Source organism: Typopeltis vanoorti, chromosome 16 (assembly GCF_054136105.1).
Source record: "Typopeltis vanoorti isolate ZY-2024b chromosome 16, IOZ_Tvanoo_1.0, whole genome shotgun sequence".
NCBI lineage: Eukaryota > Metazoa > Arthropoda > Arachnida > Uropygi > Thelyphonidae > Typopeltis > Typopeltis vanoorti.
This window is the reverse complement of record NC_143564.1, coordinates 95,927,206-95,945,612: the sequence shown is the minus strand read 5'-3', so window position 1 is coordinate 95,945,612 and position 18,407 is coordinate 95,927,206. Positions and strand designations below refer to the sequence as shown.

The 18,407-nt window shown below is 37.3% G+C and overlaps 1 protein-coding gene across 2 annotated transcripts in view; it reads right to left on the bottom strand.

Annotated features, from left to right (window-relative positions):
• Positions 1–18,407, bottom strand: part of Pde8 (phosphodiesterase 8) — a 464,293-nt gene that overhangs the window by 161,873 nt on the left and 284,013 nt on the right. The window contains exons 10-11 of one of the 2 annotated variants that reach the window (XM_090406572.1): positions 9,055–9,132; positions 3,804–3,871 (exon numbers count right to left, since the gene is read on the bottom strand). In XM_090406572.1, coding sequence (XP_090262698.1) covers positions 3,804–3,871; positions 9,055–9,132 — 146 coding nt within the window. The remainder of the gene's footprint in view (positions 1–3,803; positions 3,872–9,054; positions 9,133–18,407) is intronic. The other variant, XM_090406573.1, reaches the window with a different exon arrangement.

The following is an 18,407-nucleotide window of genomic DNA, read 5'->3' as shown; positions in this document are numbered from 1 at the left end:
AGATAGGCCTATAGTTTGATGCTTGAGTTCGATCACCTCCTTTATGAAGTGGCACAATCTTGCCCTCCTTCCACTCTTTAGGAACTTGACCAAGTGCAAGACTCGTATTAAAAAAATATGTCAAGGCAGGTGTCAACTCTCTGGCACACTCCTTCAGAATACGTGGTGATATATTATCAAGTCCCACAGCCTTATTTACATCTAGTTTACTCAACTCCCCAAACACCTCTTGCTCACTTACAGTCAGTCTCTCCTCCCCATCATCAACTGCTCTTAATCTCTCCATGAAGTCAAATTCACAAGATTGAAAGATCTTTATGAACTGCTCATTAAGTATCTCCACAACACATTCTGCAACAGCTGTCTTTATACCATTTCCTCCAATCAATGTCATCCTTCCATAATCATTCTTTCTTTTGCTGGCTACATATCGAAAGAACTCCCTAGGATTCTTTTTGGCTTCATTAGCTAACTGCTGTTCATATCTCTCTTTAGCTACTCTCACCAACCAAGTCACCCTCCTTGCCTGGTCTTTGTAGACCTCATGAAATTGGTTACTTCCACTTCTCTTATGCTGTCTCCACAATGCCTTTTTTTTCTGTATTGCATGCTTAATCTCTTTATTCATCCATCTCACACCTACCTTATTTAACCTTCTCACCCATGGTATACATTTAGACATTGCATCTACTAAATAGTTTTTGAAAATCCCCCAAGCTGCATTGATCTCTTTTCCAGCTAACTCCTCATTCCATGCAACAACCGCCAGCTGTCTCCTGAGCTCTTCATAATCACCCCCTTTGTAGTTCCACATATACCCTTTTTTCACAGGGGTCCTTGCACTGTTGGCAATCACCTCATGGTCACTTTAACCAATTGGTGGATGATTTGACACCTCATTTATAATTACATGCTCTGATGAGATGACCAAATCCAAGACCCTTAATCCTCGTGTGCCCTCTGTTACATACTGTCTGAGGTAGTTATCCCTCAAAAACTCAAGAAACTCATTTTCTTTACTTCCAGTCGCTATCTCTTCAATCCAGTCTATATTGCCATAATTAAAATCACCCATAATGATCACCCTTTTCTTATTTGCTTGGCTTATTTGACTATACATTTCACTATCACCACCATCCACATTACCAGGTCTATAACAACATCCCACCAAGTATTTGATTCTATTCACCTCTATCTCACACCATACTGCCTCAAAACCACTGGCCCTATTTCCCTCTTGCATCTCTACCTTGTTTGGACACAACTCTTTCTCTATCATCAATAGCACTCCCCCTCCCTTTTTATCCCTTCTCTCCTCACGAAACACATCATACCTTTCCATCTCTATTCCTGTCAGGATGTCGTCCTCATCTAACCATGTCTCACTTATTCCAACAATCTCTGGGTACACAGACACAATTAGTGCAACCATTTCATCTGCCTTGTTTCTTATGCTTCTAGCATTGGTATACAAACACAACAACTCATTTCTGGATCTACAGCTAGTTTCACTGATACCATTCACTCGATGTGCTCTCTCCATGCTGGACTGGGGCCATTTCTCTTTCTGCTTCTTCATTTTAGAACCCTTTGCAACAACATCTGTTTCCTCTTGATCCCTGGTCATCCCATTACTTTCCTGCCTACACATGCTCTCACCTCCTCTTGGAGCATCCACCTTTCTCACGCTGTGTATCCCTGTCCACCCTGGGCCTCCCCATTTCCCTGCTCCTCTTGCACACCCATTCTCTCATTTTCTATACTCATATCACTCACCTCTCCATTCATTTCCACTTCTTCAATCTCTCCTGTCTTACTCTCCTGCTCTTCCACATCACTCCCCTCTCGATCTGATTCATTTTCTCTATTCACTTCTCTACCTTCCAGCAGCAGTCTCTCCAAGCGACTCACACCATAACCACTCAAATGCAGTCCATCGCTCCCATACAGCTCACTTCGTCCCTCAAACTCATTCCACACATTAACAAACTGTACTCCCATCTCCTCACACATTTCAGCCAGAATACCATTCATAATCCTTGCTCTCCGCCTCATTTCACCACAATCATACCTAGGCAACACACTGACCACCCTTCCTGTCACACTATTCTCTTTTATCTTTCCAAGCAGTCTCTTGACATTCATTTTGACATGCTCTTTGTTCTCTCTCAAATCATTTGTACCAATTAATACAATTAACTCTTTTGCTCGCTCCTGCCTCATATCCAATGCCTCAATCACTCTACTTATTTTACTGCCTGGAAAACATACCTTGTGCATTTTATCCTCTAGCACACCTTTAATAATGGAGTCGCCATACAACGCCACTCGCTCATCTTAACTGGTGGACCAATTAACCAGAATTTACTGTATTTTAAGATCATCCTGTAAAGAACTTAGGTCATAAAAACAATTAGCTACTCTGCCATACTTTACATCATTAACAAAAAGACTTATCTTCCTGCCCAAATTCTATTCCTTCAGAATTACATACTTTGTATTTTTACTGGGTTTTCTACTCATGCCAAGGAAAATAAAATTTACAAATTAACTCTAATATAATACCACAGTACTTAAACTACTTATCAGCTAAAGTTATCCTCATGTTTTTATGCATCATTTTGCAAAGGTGTACAATTTCTACAATAATATAATATTAATATAATACCATCAAAAATTCTGAAGTTCATAGAATGTTTCCTCTTGCTTTCACCTGGAATGCATTTATTGTATTGATTTAGTGTGTTGATAAGCATTTATTGTTTATCAGATTCTGGATTAATGTAATTATTTATTTTTGAAGACACAATAAAGCATATTTATATTTTTATATAGAAAACATTCATGTGGTCTCTGATTTACATTCTAATATGCCAGTTAATTATGTGTACTATAATAAATTTAGTTTAATCCTTTATCCAAGTGTGAGCAAACAAAGTTTGCGCCTGAAAGTATCTTCAGGACTGGGGTAAGGTGGTACAAAACCACCTTACCCCAGTCCTGAAGATACTTTCAGGCGCAAACTTTGTTTGCTCACACTTGGATAAAAGATTAAACTAAATTTATTATACTCTAACCAAGTGAAAAATAAACTTTCAATTATGTGTACTGTTTGGCAGATCACCTGGCTTTATAAGGAAAAATATAATGTCTTCTCTTTATGTCATTATAACAAAAGATCCATTAACAATGATGTGACTTTGATAGTTACTCTACAAAAGTACAGAAAAATGCTTAAGTGAAAGAAAAAAAAAATCATTATAACTGAAATCTGTTAAAAAAAGAGATTGATTATTTCATCCTGGTGACATATATATTATTGCCAGTAAGACAGCAAAAGAAAGATTTGAGAGATTAGAATGAGATAAAGTAGATTTAGTATGCCAGATGTTAACAAGGCATACAGTGAAAGAACTAAATACAAAAAAGGGAGAAGGGGATAATATTAGTATTGTGAAATGTAAGTGATAAAGTTGGGACATATGAGGAGCACTGTTTAAAGAGTAGAAAGAAGAGAGATTGGGTTAAGAACAGGGAAGCCATCTGCAGAAATCATGTAACATGAGTAAACAACAGAGAAATAGGATTTTTGCATAAAGAGTGGTAAGTAAACTTATCAGGACTGTAAAGGATGGTGGGTGCTCAAATAAAATTCAAAGTACAATAAAACATTCTGTGATATTTAAAACAGACCTCAGTGATATGTTTTTTGACTGTATAGAAGTTTAATGATGATGACGACGGCAATAACAAATGATTAAAACGTATCTGTATTATAAAAGCTATTTGCTACAGATACTTACCTTGGTAATTGGAGCTTCTATTGTCATTGCATGAAACTTTGCAAAGGACTGTCTTCGGTTCAATCCTGCTAAATAGAAAATTATACAAATCTCAACATTTTTTCTCTTCATGATGAACTTGATTAAAAAAAAAAGCAGTAATAAAAAAAAAGCGAAACTGTAGTCTTAAAAAAAAAAGTGAAAAACAATACATCTACTGTCCAATTCTAACTATCTGTCACGGCACTAATGCACTTCAAAAAATAATAATAATAAATGCCTTCCATTAGTGAGATAGATTAATAAGTACATAGAAATCTTGTATAAGTCCTGATCATGGACTTATACAAGACTACCATAACCCTTCTACATAACTTCTACACATCCTCCATTTCACTGCCATAATTCATTGTAAAGTTCTGACAACTTTAAAGAAATGTATTCCCCCCCCCCCACACACACACACACTAAATTTTAGGTTCATGTTCACCATCACTCCAGGATTCCTTTTCTCCTCTACCTCCTGAAACACATTCCCATCAACTGTATATTTTGCATCCCATCAAAAACTGAACATAAGATCACTCTATACAGAGTGATCAAAAATGTTGCACTTCAGAGAAATGTAGCATTAAGAAATCTTTTGTCATGGCAAGGAATAAATCTTCTAGCAGCTATTTTTTTTATTGAATTTAAATTCATACAGTAAGTTCACAACATCTGCATGAGTAATTTTATGTTCTTTATATAAATTTATAGAAATTTGGAGGAGCCCTTACACGAGGAAAATTTTGATTTCAAACCTGATCAGACGATATGTCAATATGCAAGTTTTGGGAAGTGATTGCTATTAATTGTTCATAAGGTTTTTTTTAATCAATTAATAATAAAAATTTTTTTTAAATCTATGCAACTTACTACCTAGGTACAATTGTTCCTTTGAACTAATAGTGTAATATCATACTTCAGCTATGACTGAGACATGAGCTAATATATATATATAATTTATGACTCATTATTTTGATTCATCTTTTGAATGTATTTAATGGTCTATCTCCCTGATGATGTGCACATAATGATGGATGAAATATATTGGAGCTTTTGAATAAATTCTATATAATTTTTTTTACATGTACGCTATGAAACTTACTTTAATAATTTTACAGTTGTATACTTTTGGTCATGCATTTGAGCTGTGAGAAAAGGGTATATGTGGAATTACGGGGGGGATTATGAAGAGCTCAGGCGCCAGCTTGCAGGTGTAGCGTGGAATGAGGAGTTAGCTGGAAAAGAGATCAATGCAGCTTGGGGGATTTTCAAAAACTATCTAGTAGATGCAATGTCTAAATGTATTCCAAGGGTGAGAAGGTTAAATATGTGAGATGGATGAATAAAGAGATTAAGCATGCAATACAGAGAAAAAAGGGCATTGTGGAGGCAGCATAAGAGAAGTGGAAATAACCAATTTCATGAGGTCTACAAAGACCAGGCAAGGAGGGTGACTTGGTTGGTGAGAGTAGCTAAAGAGAGGTATGAACAGCAGTTAGCTAATGAAGCCAAAAAGAATCCTAGGGAGTTCTTTCAATATGTAGCTAGCAAAAGAAAGAATGATTATGGAAGGATGACATTGATTGGAGAAAATGTTTAACATGTATATTAATGATATTGGCAAAGATTTGGATGGAGATCTTCAGTTGTTTGCAGAGGATGCAAAGTTGGGATGAACCACGAAGAGTAGCGTAGATGTTGTGGCCTTACAAGAAGACTTGAATAAACTGAGTGATTGGGTACAGAAATGGGGATATGAGTTCAATGTTGCAAAACGTAAGGTTTTAAAATTTGGAAAACAAAGATGGGATGCAGAATTTATGCTTGGTGAGAATATATTGTTGGAGGTAGAGGAAATAAGAGATCTGGGGGTGATAGTGGATAAGGATCTAAAATTCAGGGGACACATCACCAAAATTGTAAAGACAACACAAAGGCTTCTAGGAATGATTATTATTATTATTATTATTTCGGGCAACTCCAAGGAGTCGACAGACTCATCGAGGGAGGCCCTAACATCGTGTCAAGAACAACTATTCGACATTCACACAGTATCTATCATACCTCGCCTTGAACTCATTCACAGTCGTAGCACCCACAACAGACTCTGGCAGCTTATTCCACTCATTCACCACTCTCCAAGTAAAAAACCTAGCTCTAACACCTCCTGCTAACCACATTCTTGGCCAGCTTCCATGTATGGCCCCTCCCACCACCAGTCTTATTCTCAAAAATATCTTCTGAATTAATCTTTTAGAACCCCTTCAGTAATTTGAACGTCTTAATCATATCACCCCTTTTCCATCTATCAACCAATGTTTGCAACCCACAAATCTTCAACCTGTTCTCATAAGGTTCATTCCATAGGCCTGCTATCATCTTAGTCACTCGTCTCTGGATCCTCTCCACCTGCTCCCCATCAAGAAGAAACCCTGGTGCCCATATCTGGGCACAGTAGTCTAATTAGGGTCTTATCAAGGCTGTATGCAGAGGAACAATAACTTGTTTGTCTCTGCTTGTTAAAGTATTTTTCAGAAGCCAAGTGATTTGATGAGCTGATTTAGCCACTTTTGCGATATGCTGCCCTAAACTTCAACTCCCTATCCACCAACACTCCCAAATCCCTGGCCTCATCAATCTCCTGGAGTATGGTTCCACCAATGTGATATACTGCTGCTAATCTTTTCACCCCAAAATGCATAACCTTACACTTTGTCACATTAAATTGACATCCATTTTCCTTAGCCCAGTCCTCCAAACTATCCAAATCATCTTGCAAAATTTTGACATCCTGTGCACTCACAATTGCTCTACCCAACTTTGCATCATCAGCAAACAAGTGAACACTTCCTCTCAGATCCTTTCCTATATCATTAATGAACAAATTGAAAAGTAGTGGTGCATGAACAGAACCCTGCGGCACCCACTAGTCACAAGCCGTCTTTTGGACTCAACTCCTGAATAAACCACTCTCTGGTATCTCTCCATCAATCACCCTCCTATCCATCTCACCAACCCTATATCCATTCCCATCTGCTCCAGTTTACTGATTAGAGTTCCATGTGGGATCCTGTCAAAGGCATTGGCAAGGTCCAGTAGAATCACTGTAAACCCATTACCCTTATCCAGTTCAGCCATCACTGTGTTATAAAACGTGAGCAAATTACTGAGGCATGATCTACCCTTCGCAAAACCATGTTGTCCCCCATACAATATCCCATTTTCATCTGTCCAATCTTGTATTCTTCTCTTGACCAATTTCTCCAAGACAACGATTCCTGATATGATAATCGGTCGGTAATTTACAACAGCAGTCTTGGAACCTCCTTTATGCAGTGGAACTATTTTCCCCTCTTTCCACCCCCTTGAGACTAACCCAGACCTGAGACTCGAATTAAAACTCAAATTAAACAATTCTTTAGCTGCTTCACGTACAACACGAGCTGGTATACTATCCAATCCCACAATGTATTGACATTGAGGTTTTGCAATAGACTACTCACCTCCACTTCATTCACCACAATTCCCATATAATCTATTGGTTCATTCATTTCTGCAATGTTACCACCTGGATGATATATTCTTGCAACGTGCTCGCTCAGTAATTCAACTATATCAACTGATTCGGTTACCTCCCTTCCATCGGCATTTTTTAAAATCATTCTGCCATATACATTTTTTTTTTTACTTGCAACATATCGACCTGTTTGGGATTCTCTTTAGCCTGCATGGCCAATGTTCTTTCATAATCCTTTTTTGCTTTTCTTACCACACTCGTTACCCTTCTGGCCTGCGCTTTATACTGTTCATGTGTTTATACTGGTCACCTTTCTCCTTAAATTCCCTCCATAGTTGTTTCTTTTTTTGCAGCTCAAGCTTAATGGTGTTATTCATCCATTTAACCCCTACTTGATTTATTATTAACTTCTTTGTGTGATGTTACCATCTTTCCAAATCTTTGGTAAATTAATGCAACCGTACGTGTTAAGGTTGGGAAAGTGTTTCATAGCTGATGCTGATTTTATGAACAGCCTCTCCAATCTGTATGACTTCTATGTAATAAAGATGTTTTCCTCCATCTGATCCTATGTGAAGGAGTATCCAGAGCATTGTCTGTCAATCCCAACTTGCCATGCAGATGATATCAGATGTAATTTTCATGTTTTTCAAAGCAGACGTTATCTTATATACCAGTGTGTCTAAAGAAGGCTAAATTGCAGGCACAAGGAACTTTATACACCCCTGGATGTAGTCAATCTTTAGGAGAATGTATGAAATTAGCTACCTGAATGAAAGGTTTAAAAGTAATATGGAAATCATATTTGCAGAGAATACTATTTATAGTATTCTCTCTCTCTCTACACACACACACACACACACACACACACACACACACACACACACACACACACATATATGTAATAAATTTTTTAACTTGGGGATATTGTATATTAAGATAACCAAGTAATTTTATAAACTTGGTTATTTTAACTCCTAATCCCAAGTATGCAAACAATTAAGTTTGCGCCTGAAACAAAGTTCAAGGATAGTACAAAATAACCAAGTTTATAAAATTACTTGGTTATCCTAATATACAATATCCCCAAGTTAAAAATTTTATTACATCTATATCTCCTCCAGAGATTTTTATTAAAAATAAAAACACCTTGTTGCAACTTCTATAGGTAAAGGTGATAAGGCTCCGTATTACTAAAACCTTGGTATTTAGGGTCTAGCTACTCACTGAGGAGACCTCAAAAAAGGTTGAAACTGGTCTGGGTAGTAACCCCACCCATAATGCATTGCAGTATACATCTTCTAGTGAGATGTGCTTTACATTATGGGAAAATACTAAGAATAGTGATCAGAACTTTACCCACCTTTACAATGAGTTGCCCTGGTGTTGTACTATCTTTAGACTTGAACTTTGTTTCAGGCGCAAACTTAATTGTTCGCATACTTGGGATTAGGAGTTAAAATAACCAAGTTTATAAAATTACTTAGTTATCCTAATATATATATATATATATATATATATATATATATATATATATATATATATATATATATATATATATATAGCTAGATGACAGATAGAGGAATTTTGTATGCAGGTTAAAAATAAATAAATAAATAAGACAATAAATACTACAACAATTAACACTAAATGTTAAAGAATTTTAATGATAAATGCCAACCTTCAATACAAAGTGAATAAGCATACCTTCACTACAAAGTGATCTAACATCACAAGATGCTTTTCTAATGGACTTGATATTATTGCATGAATAAGGAAGTATGTCTAAAAATCGAGGGGAAAAAACACCAATAAGTTAATATTAACAAATATTTAACACATTTTAAATATATCACATATACTATAAATACATTTTACTAACACTGCAACCATACGTATTAAGGTTGACACGTATGGTTGCAGTTTTTAAAAGGAAAGGATAACTGTAAAAAATGCAGATAATAGGGAGGTCATAGGAATAAAAGAATAACTTAAATTACTAAAAGATTGCTTTGCAAGAATAGTGATGAGGTAGCAACTTAACATGAACTGACACTTATATGGTGTCAGTTTATGTTAAGTTTTTTATATAGTGGTTTTAACTCACAACACAAGACGACAATCTTCTCGGTAGCGAAATTGAAAGAATGACAATACATTGTGCCCTTCGATTGAAAAAGGCCCAGGTTCAATTCTCATTGTGATGAGAGGAATCTTAATATGTTTTTTTTTTTTTTTCAAAAGATGAGGATGAGTTAGCCGATCTCATATGGAAACAGCAGCTTTTTCTCCCAGAAACTCGGGTTTTTATCCTGCATACAGACAAATCGACCTTCAGAACACACATGCAATTTACAGACAAAAAATGCTAGTGGTGTTGTTGTTGGGCAGTAGATGGCATTGGTGTAAATGATGATGGTACTGGCAGTTTGGTATTGTTTGTGGATTACATGGTGGACATGGAGAGTTGTAGAGTAGATGCCCTTCCTTGATGAGTCCTTGGACTCCTTGGAGGTGTCATGAAATAATAAGAAGAAAATAAATAATATCTTTATTTAAGTTAAGGGGATAATATCTTTATTTACTTATTTGCTGGTCCAGCATTTTCAGAACACAGTTTGCCATAGTATGCAAACAGCAACAATCTGTTAATAGCAAGAACAGTTTAACCTTGTAACAGACAATAATTAGATGGTGCCAATGAGGACCTTAGTTCTATGTGTTGTCTGTTAAAATTTTAGCTTTCCATTATGAACTAATTGCTGCATGCAAATTTGTACTCTGAAGATGCTAGGTACATTGCTATCAAGTGATGAGTCATCATGAAGTAATGACTTGGAAGGTGGTCAAGTAGGGCTTATTAAGGGATATATATGAAACTATGGAATAGATCATTATGGAAACCTATGTAGTTAATTAACAAATAATACCATGAAATAATGAGCTGGGTTGGAAACAAGGTTGATAAATAATAAACAAAAGCGATATGTGTCTAAATGGTAAATTAATAAATAAAGGATAAAGTACGAATGAAATAAACAGCAAAATTAGGTAAGTAGTATGAGAAAGAAGTTATTAAGGGAGGAGATATCTTAAGTAATTATCAGACACATGAGGTGTGTAAAATGCAGATTAGAAGAGCAACAAATATGATAAGGAAGAAAAAAGTACAATATGAGAGGAGATTGGTCTAATAAAGAAAATTCAAAGAAATTCTTTTATATGTGGCAAGCAAGAGGAAAATGATTTTAGAAGGTGATGAGCAACAAGTGAGTGAAACAGAGAATGTAATGGGATTATTTAATGACCATGGGGTCAGTATATTATACTAGTGTGAATGATGCTGTGCAACACTTGAAAGGCATGCAAATGCCACAGGAACTAGAAGTGAATGAACCATATACCGTATTTGCCAGCATATAAGAGACACATTTTTTTTTGAAAATAGGTCTAAAAAACAGGGTGCATCTTATACGCCGATACTCAGTTTTTTATTGCTTTCATTTCTGGAAATTTTCTCTCTTCCGAGTTACACAATTTCTTTCTTCCTTCCTTGCGGTGTATAAGAGCATTCCACTTATGTAGAGTTCAGTGGATGCGCATACGCTGTCATCGACGATGTGTTCCTGTTCGTTTAAACTTTCCAAATGTTGTCATGGTTGTTGTGAACGGTGATAAATTTTTGCCATTAAATTTTCTCTAAATTTCTTGACAAATTATGGTTGAAAAATGTCGGCATTGCTACAATATTGCATACAAGCTACGTGTGATTGCGTATGCCAAAGAACATGGAAACAGGGCCTGCAGAGAGGCATTTCGGGCCACCCCCACCTGAGAAAATGATAAGAACTTGGATAAAGTTTTTTTCCTAAAAATGGACCTCCCAAATGAGTCTTTGACTCCATGAGGTCTTGGGGTAATAATAATAACTTCTCATCACTTGCCTTAGTATCCTATAACTCGTGGCAAGGGTGGTATAACTTCTCATCATATGCCTTAGTATCCCATAATGCAAAGCATTAAGGGATACTAAGGCAAGTGATGAGAAGTTATACCACCTCTGCCACAAGTTGCCCCAGTCCTGACACTTGAATAAAGGATTAAAAATTATAGGCCGGTGCATCTTATACGCCAGCAAATACGGTATATAGTGTTGAAAAACAAATGTTGATAAAGCTATGGAACTGGACATACCATCATGTATTTTTAAAGAAAATGTGAAAACTGCTGTGCATTTGACTTGTTTGTAAATGAGAGCCTTGCTAAAAGAATGAACAGAAGGAAAGAATTTCTCAACAGTACTTTTTGTGCAATGCCAACTTGCTTAACGTAGTAATGAAAGAGAGAGCGAGACATTGGTTAAGAATAGCACAAAGTGCTATTCCTAACCAACTGGGTTAACAGATATAGGGTTCTGTGCAGTGGTGGCCGGTAAAAAGTTTAAGTGCTGCATATACAAAATAAAAATAATAATAATAATAAAAATTCTTTTTTTCCTAATCAGTAACCAATTTATTAATAAATAAATTTACATATTAAAAAACAAATAGACTGCATTAGATTGCAGTGTATTTGTTTCGTGTAATGATAATTTAAAAATATAATTCTTTTCATATTTTCAACAGTGACACCTGTCATAATTCAGCCTTGTATCTATAATAAATAAATAATTATATGTTATTTTAACAAAATAAAATAAGATTTACAAAAAATAGTTCACCCTCACCACAAACCAATAATAAAAGTTTCGTATCTCACAGAAATAACGCGCGCAAGCATATGACTCTAAGACTTTAAATAGCTATTTAGAGCCTTACACTGCTCGTTTGAGCAGTGTTGGAACTTGTAATGTGCAATCACAAGCGCAAACGAATATCGGTGAGACTGGCTGCGATTGGTCAAATGTGATAATATCGACACTGCATTAGATTGCAGTGTATTTGTTTCGTAATCTAAGTGTTAAACGAACAATTCCAATTATTAACTATTCAATCACTGTCGAAACATAAGCTATAACCTTTAACATGTTGTATTGCATTTATATAATGTTGTAAGCATTGTTATTATTTATAAACACAAACAAAATTTAAATTTTTCATTTTTTCCTTGGGAGTACTGTAGTATCGCAGTGCTTATGTACGCGACACCACTGGTTCCCTGTGACAGTCAAAATGGATATATAAAAGGTGTGCCATATTGCTTTAACAATCCACTTGCATTTTAAGAAAAAAAAGGGATGAAATATGCTGGATAAGGGAAACTATTTTTTCATGTGGTTGTCACTCGTGAAAGTTGGGAAACCTGAGGATTTTTCCGTGTTTTTTTTTAAAGTTATATTGTTTATTTTTAATTTCTGTTTTTTTTTTTTTTTACATAATCCAGAAACTCTACTCTAGAGACCAATAAGTTTTTCAAGACACTTCAGGCCTTAATAAGTGGGGTAGTGGTCTCACACAGGTTGATGAAATTCATATCCCATTCATACATGGTAATATATTTTTGGATACTGCAAAATATTTGACAGATTATTGCATAATAAGTGTTGGTGTAGAAGTTGAGGGAAAAAGGGACAGATAGCAGATTAGTCAGAAAGATGTCTAAATGACACTCAAAATGTGTATCGATGTGGGAGGTTGGGGGGAAAAAATGTAACCAGTGGCATGCTGCAAGATTATGGTCTTGGACAAGAATCCTGCAGCACTTGGCTTAATAGGCATGGTACTAGTTTAACAGTCTACTGGTTTCTAACAGCAGACTGTTTAATTCCTATTAAAAGCATTTCATGTGGACTGAGATCAATTCAGGGGTTTGCTAATAATGTAAAATCAAGGAAAGTTATAAGGAGAGATGCTGATGTTGAGTTTCAGCCTGGTTGGTTGAGTGAAGAGTATCTTTGCTAACCAACAGATTGTGGATTTGAATCCCATTAAAAGCATGGATATTTGTGAACATCAGTGAGTGAGAAATGACTATCATCTATTAGTCCAAGAGGCTGTAAACCTATTGTCCTAATGTATCACAGGTTACAGATTTACAACCATTTGTGAGTAGAGATTAGATTAAAATTAAAAAGAGATTTAAATAGCTTTGCTTTGACGAATGAGTAGGGATAATGGGCTAATGTTAAAAAGTATATGGCACTGTGCTTTCAGCTACTACCGTTCAGAGTGCAGAGGCTGTGTTGTATACAGTATTCATGGAAATGTGCTAGAGAAAGTAGATCAGATTCAAATCTGGGGGATAGTCTACAGCAGCCTGAAGTTTCAAGGACATACTTTCAGTATTAAAAATGAACTATGCATCACTACTCCAATAAAGAAAACCATGATGAACAGTTATATCAGTCCCAGTACTGAGCCCTGTGGAACCCCCACTTGTAACCTTCTGCCTTCTTGATACTACACAACTCTCATACCTATCAAACAGCCAATCTCGAATCCAGTTGACTAACCCGACATCTAAACCCATGTGCTGCAACTTAAATATCAGCTTATCATGTGCCACCTGTCAAATGCCTTAGCTGAATCCAAAAATATGGCGGTATATGCCTTTCCCTCATCAACTGCTCTTCTCACTTTATTATAAAAGGCAATCATATTACTACAGACCTTGAACAGCCCACACATGGACTAATGTATGCAAATATAGTCATCTGGTTTGTGCTTCAATAAAGGAACTCTAGACAAGGTTCATAAGTGAGTGACCAATACATTATTATTCAGGCCTCCATGGAGTCAAAAGACTCATCGTGGCAGGTCCTTCCTAGGACACACAAAGTCTACCATGCCACTCGTTGAACTCATTGACCATTCTTGCTCTCACCACTATCAGGATTCTACAGTTCAACCAGCCTCTATGCAAAGAAACCACTTCTCATCCTCTTGCTCACAGCTTCCTTTTGCAACTTCCAGGGATGACCGCTTGTCATTGCTCCTTCCCGCTGTTCAACCAAGCGAAAGAACTCCCCAGTGTCACCTATTTAACCACCTCTCAACAGTTTAAAAGTCTCAATCGTATCACCTCTCCTTCTTCTATCTACCAAACTCTGCAGTCCACATTCCCTCAGCCAATCCTCATAACTAACACTGTACAGTCCTGAACCCAACTTTGTTATCTGCCTCTGTACCCTTTCCACAGTTAATTTATCCCCTTCAAATCCTGGGGACTAAACTTGAGAACAATAGTCTAAATGTGGTCTGATCAGGGTCTTATACAATGAATGATAACTCTTTTATATCTGTAGGTCAGTGTCCTCAATATTGCAGCAATCATCTGGGTTACTATCATTACCTCGTATTATTATTATTATTATTATTTGACACCTTCAAGGAGTCCAAAGACTCATCGAGGGAGAGTGTGGCAACAGCATCGAACGATTGGACCCCTTCCAACTACTAACCGTGCTCAAGTTTGCTTAAATTTTTGCATGAGTCATTAGTAGCAGAGGCTCTACCAATCGACCAACCTTTGCTGGCTTTGCAATATGTTCCCTGAATTTCAGTTTTCTAACAATCATCACTCCCAGATCTCGTCTCCCCCTACTTCCTCCAGTATAGCTCCTCCAATCCAGTATGTAGTCTCCCATCGATGTATCCCAAACTTCAAGACCTTACATTTTGCTGTATTAAACTGATACCCCCATTTATTTGCCCTTCTGTCTAGTTTATTCAAATCCTCTTGTAGGCCTGCCACATCTGCAATATACTAATAACCCTTCCCAGCTTCACATCATCTGCAATCGACCCCTTCCAACTACTAACCGCACTCAAGCTTGCTTAAATTTTTGCGTGAGCCATTAGTAGCAGAGGCTCTACCAACTGACCAACCTTTGCTGGCTTTGCAATATGTTCAGGGTTAGTCAACTGGATTCAAAATCCTGAATCCAGTTGACTAACCCTGAATTTCAGTTTTCTAACAATCATCACTCCCAGATCTCGTCTCCCCCTACTTCCTCCAGTATAGCTCCTCCAATCGAGTATGTGGTCTCCCATCGATGTATCCCAAATTTCAAGACTTTACATTTTGCTGCATTAAACTGATACCGCCCATTTATTTGCCCTTCTGTCTAGTTTATTCAAATCCTCTTGCAGGCCTGCCACATTTGCACTATATTAATAACCCTTCCCAGATTCACATCATCTGCAATCAACTGATTATCCCCCTGTAATCCATTGACAATGTCATTGATATAAAGGTTAAGCATTACAGGTCCCAGTACTAAGCCCTGTGGGACCCTACTTGTAACCTTCTGCCTCCTTGATACTGCCCCATCATTCACAACTCTCATACCTATCAGACAGCCAATCCTGAATCCAGTTGACTAACCTGACATCTAAACCAATGTGCAGCAACTTAAATATCAGTTGTCGTATGCCACCCTGTCAAATGCCTTTACAGAATCCAAAAAAATGGCAGTATATGCCTTTCTCTCAACTGCTCTTGTCACTTTATTATAAAAGGCAATCATATTACTAAAGCAAGAGTGCCCCTTAACAAATCGATGTTAATTCTCACAGATAACATTACCCACATCTGCCCAACATTGTATATGGTCCTTCAGTAATTTCTCCAAGATCTGAACAACTACTAATGAAACACAAACTGGCCTATAATTAGACACTTCCAGTCTGCTACCACCCTTATGCAATGGCAATGCCTTACCTTCCTTCCATTCCTTGGATACCTTTCCTGTATACAATTTTAAATCTTTAAATTGCAAAGCTGGTGGATAATAGAAAATAAGTTATGTGATAGAGATTAGAGATTTTTAAGCTAATGAGGGGATTTACAAGATTAATGCAGAAAATATTAGGATATGTGGCGGGTGCGAGAATGGGGAGTGTATATATGCGCAAAATGTGGGCAATGAAAGGAATTCAATGAATTAGAAATTTCGATACACGACCTAGTTTTGTCAGGGATGGAAAATGAATGACGGGAGATGAGTAGCGTGATAGGAGACAAACTATTATTTATATTATTATTATCCAGGCCTCCATGGAGTCAAAAGACTTATCATGAGAGGTCCTTCCTGAGAAACACAAAGTCTATCATACCAACCCTTAAACTCACTGACCGTTCTCACTCTCACCACTCCATCAGGAAATGCATTCCATGGTTCAACCACACTCCTAACCCTCTTACTCACGGTTTCCTTTCATAACTTCCAGGGATGGCCTCTTTTCATCACTCCTTCCATCTGTTCGACCAAGCAAAAGAATTCCCTAGTGTCAACCCTGTAACCACCTTTCAAAAGCTTAAAAGTCTCAATCATATCACCTCTGCTTCTTCTATCCACCAAACTCTGCAGTCCACATTCCCTCAGCCAATCCTCATAACTAACATTGTACAGTCCTGAAACCATCTTTGTTATCTGCCTTTGTACCCTTTCCACAGTTAATTTATCCCCTTTAAATCCTGGGGACTAAATCTGAGAACAATAGTCAAAGTGTGGACTGATCAGAGTCTTATACAACGGCATGATATTTCTGAGGTCAACGTTCTTTTCATTATTGCAGTAATCCTCTCTGTTATGTTCATCACCTTTGCAACATGTCCCCTAAATTTCAGGTTTCTATCAATCATCAATCCCAGATCTCTTATCTCCCATACTTCCTGCAGTATAACTCCTCTCATAGAGTATGCAGCGTCCCATCAATGTTTCCCAAACCTCAAGACCTTACATTTTGCTGCATTAAACCGACATCCCCATTCATTTGCCCATCTATCTAGCTATTCAAATCCCTCTTGCAGGTTTACCACATCTGCACTATAACTAATAATCCTTCCCAGCTTCGCATCATCCGCAAACAACTGCAACTTTATGTCAGTGACATCCGCAAACCCTTGCAATGTCACTGACATAAAGGTTAAACAATATAGGTCAAGTACTGAGCCCTGTGGGACCTCAACTGTAACCCTCTGCCTCCTTGAAACTGCCCCACCATACACAACTCTCTGATACCTATCGGACAGCCAATCCTGAATCCAGTTGACCAATCTGACATCCAGACCCATGTGCTGCAACTTAAATATCACCTTATCATGTGACACCCTGTCAAATGCCGTCGCTAAGTCTAAGAAAATGGCAATATATCCCTTTCCCTCATCAAATGCTCTTCTAACTTTATTATAAAAGGCTAGCATATTGCTAAAACAAGAGCGGCCCTTCACAAATCCATGTTGACTCTCATAGATAACATTACCCTCATCTGCCTAATTTTGTATACGGTCCCTCACTTCTTTCTCCAACAAACTGGCCTATAATTAGACACTTCCAGTCTGCTACTGCCCTTATGCAATGGCACTATCTTACCTTCCTTCCACTCCATGGGCACCTTTCCTACAGCCAGACTTTCACTGAAAAACCAGGTCAAAGGCACTGTCAGTTTCCTAGCACATTCTACTCAAAACTCGTGGTGAAATACCATCCAGTCCCACAGCTTTACTGACATCCAGAGTACTCAGTATTTGAATCACACTCTCCTCCTGTACCTCTAAACCTCGAATCTGTGCTATCCCTCTAGTATTAAAACTGACTTCTCCAGGATGAAATACTCCACTAACGTGTTCATTGAACAATTCCACTATGTAATCAGCATCAGTCACTCTATTCCCATTTTTATTCCACAAAATCATTCTTCCACAGTCATTTCTCCTCCTACTGGCCACATAGCTAAAAAATTCCCTTGGATTTTCTTCGGCTCTTAGAGCCAATCTCCTCTCATATTCCAGTTTCACCTTACCATAATAGTCACTCTTCTGGCCTGTGTCTTATATTCTTCATGCATCTTCTCTTCACCTGTCTCCCTATATCTCTTCCATAGCCTCTTTTCAGCATGCAATTCCTGTTTAATATTGTTTGTCATCCACTTCTCCAAATTGTGTCCTCTTCTTCACTTGTGGTATACAACTTACTATTGCTGCTAACAAATATTCTTTCACAATTTCCCATGCACTAATGATATCCCGGCCTTCCAATTCCTCCCTCCATGAAACTTCCCCAAGTTAACGTCTTAGACTATTATAATCACCTGCCTTCTAATTCCACATACGTTCCT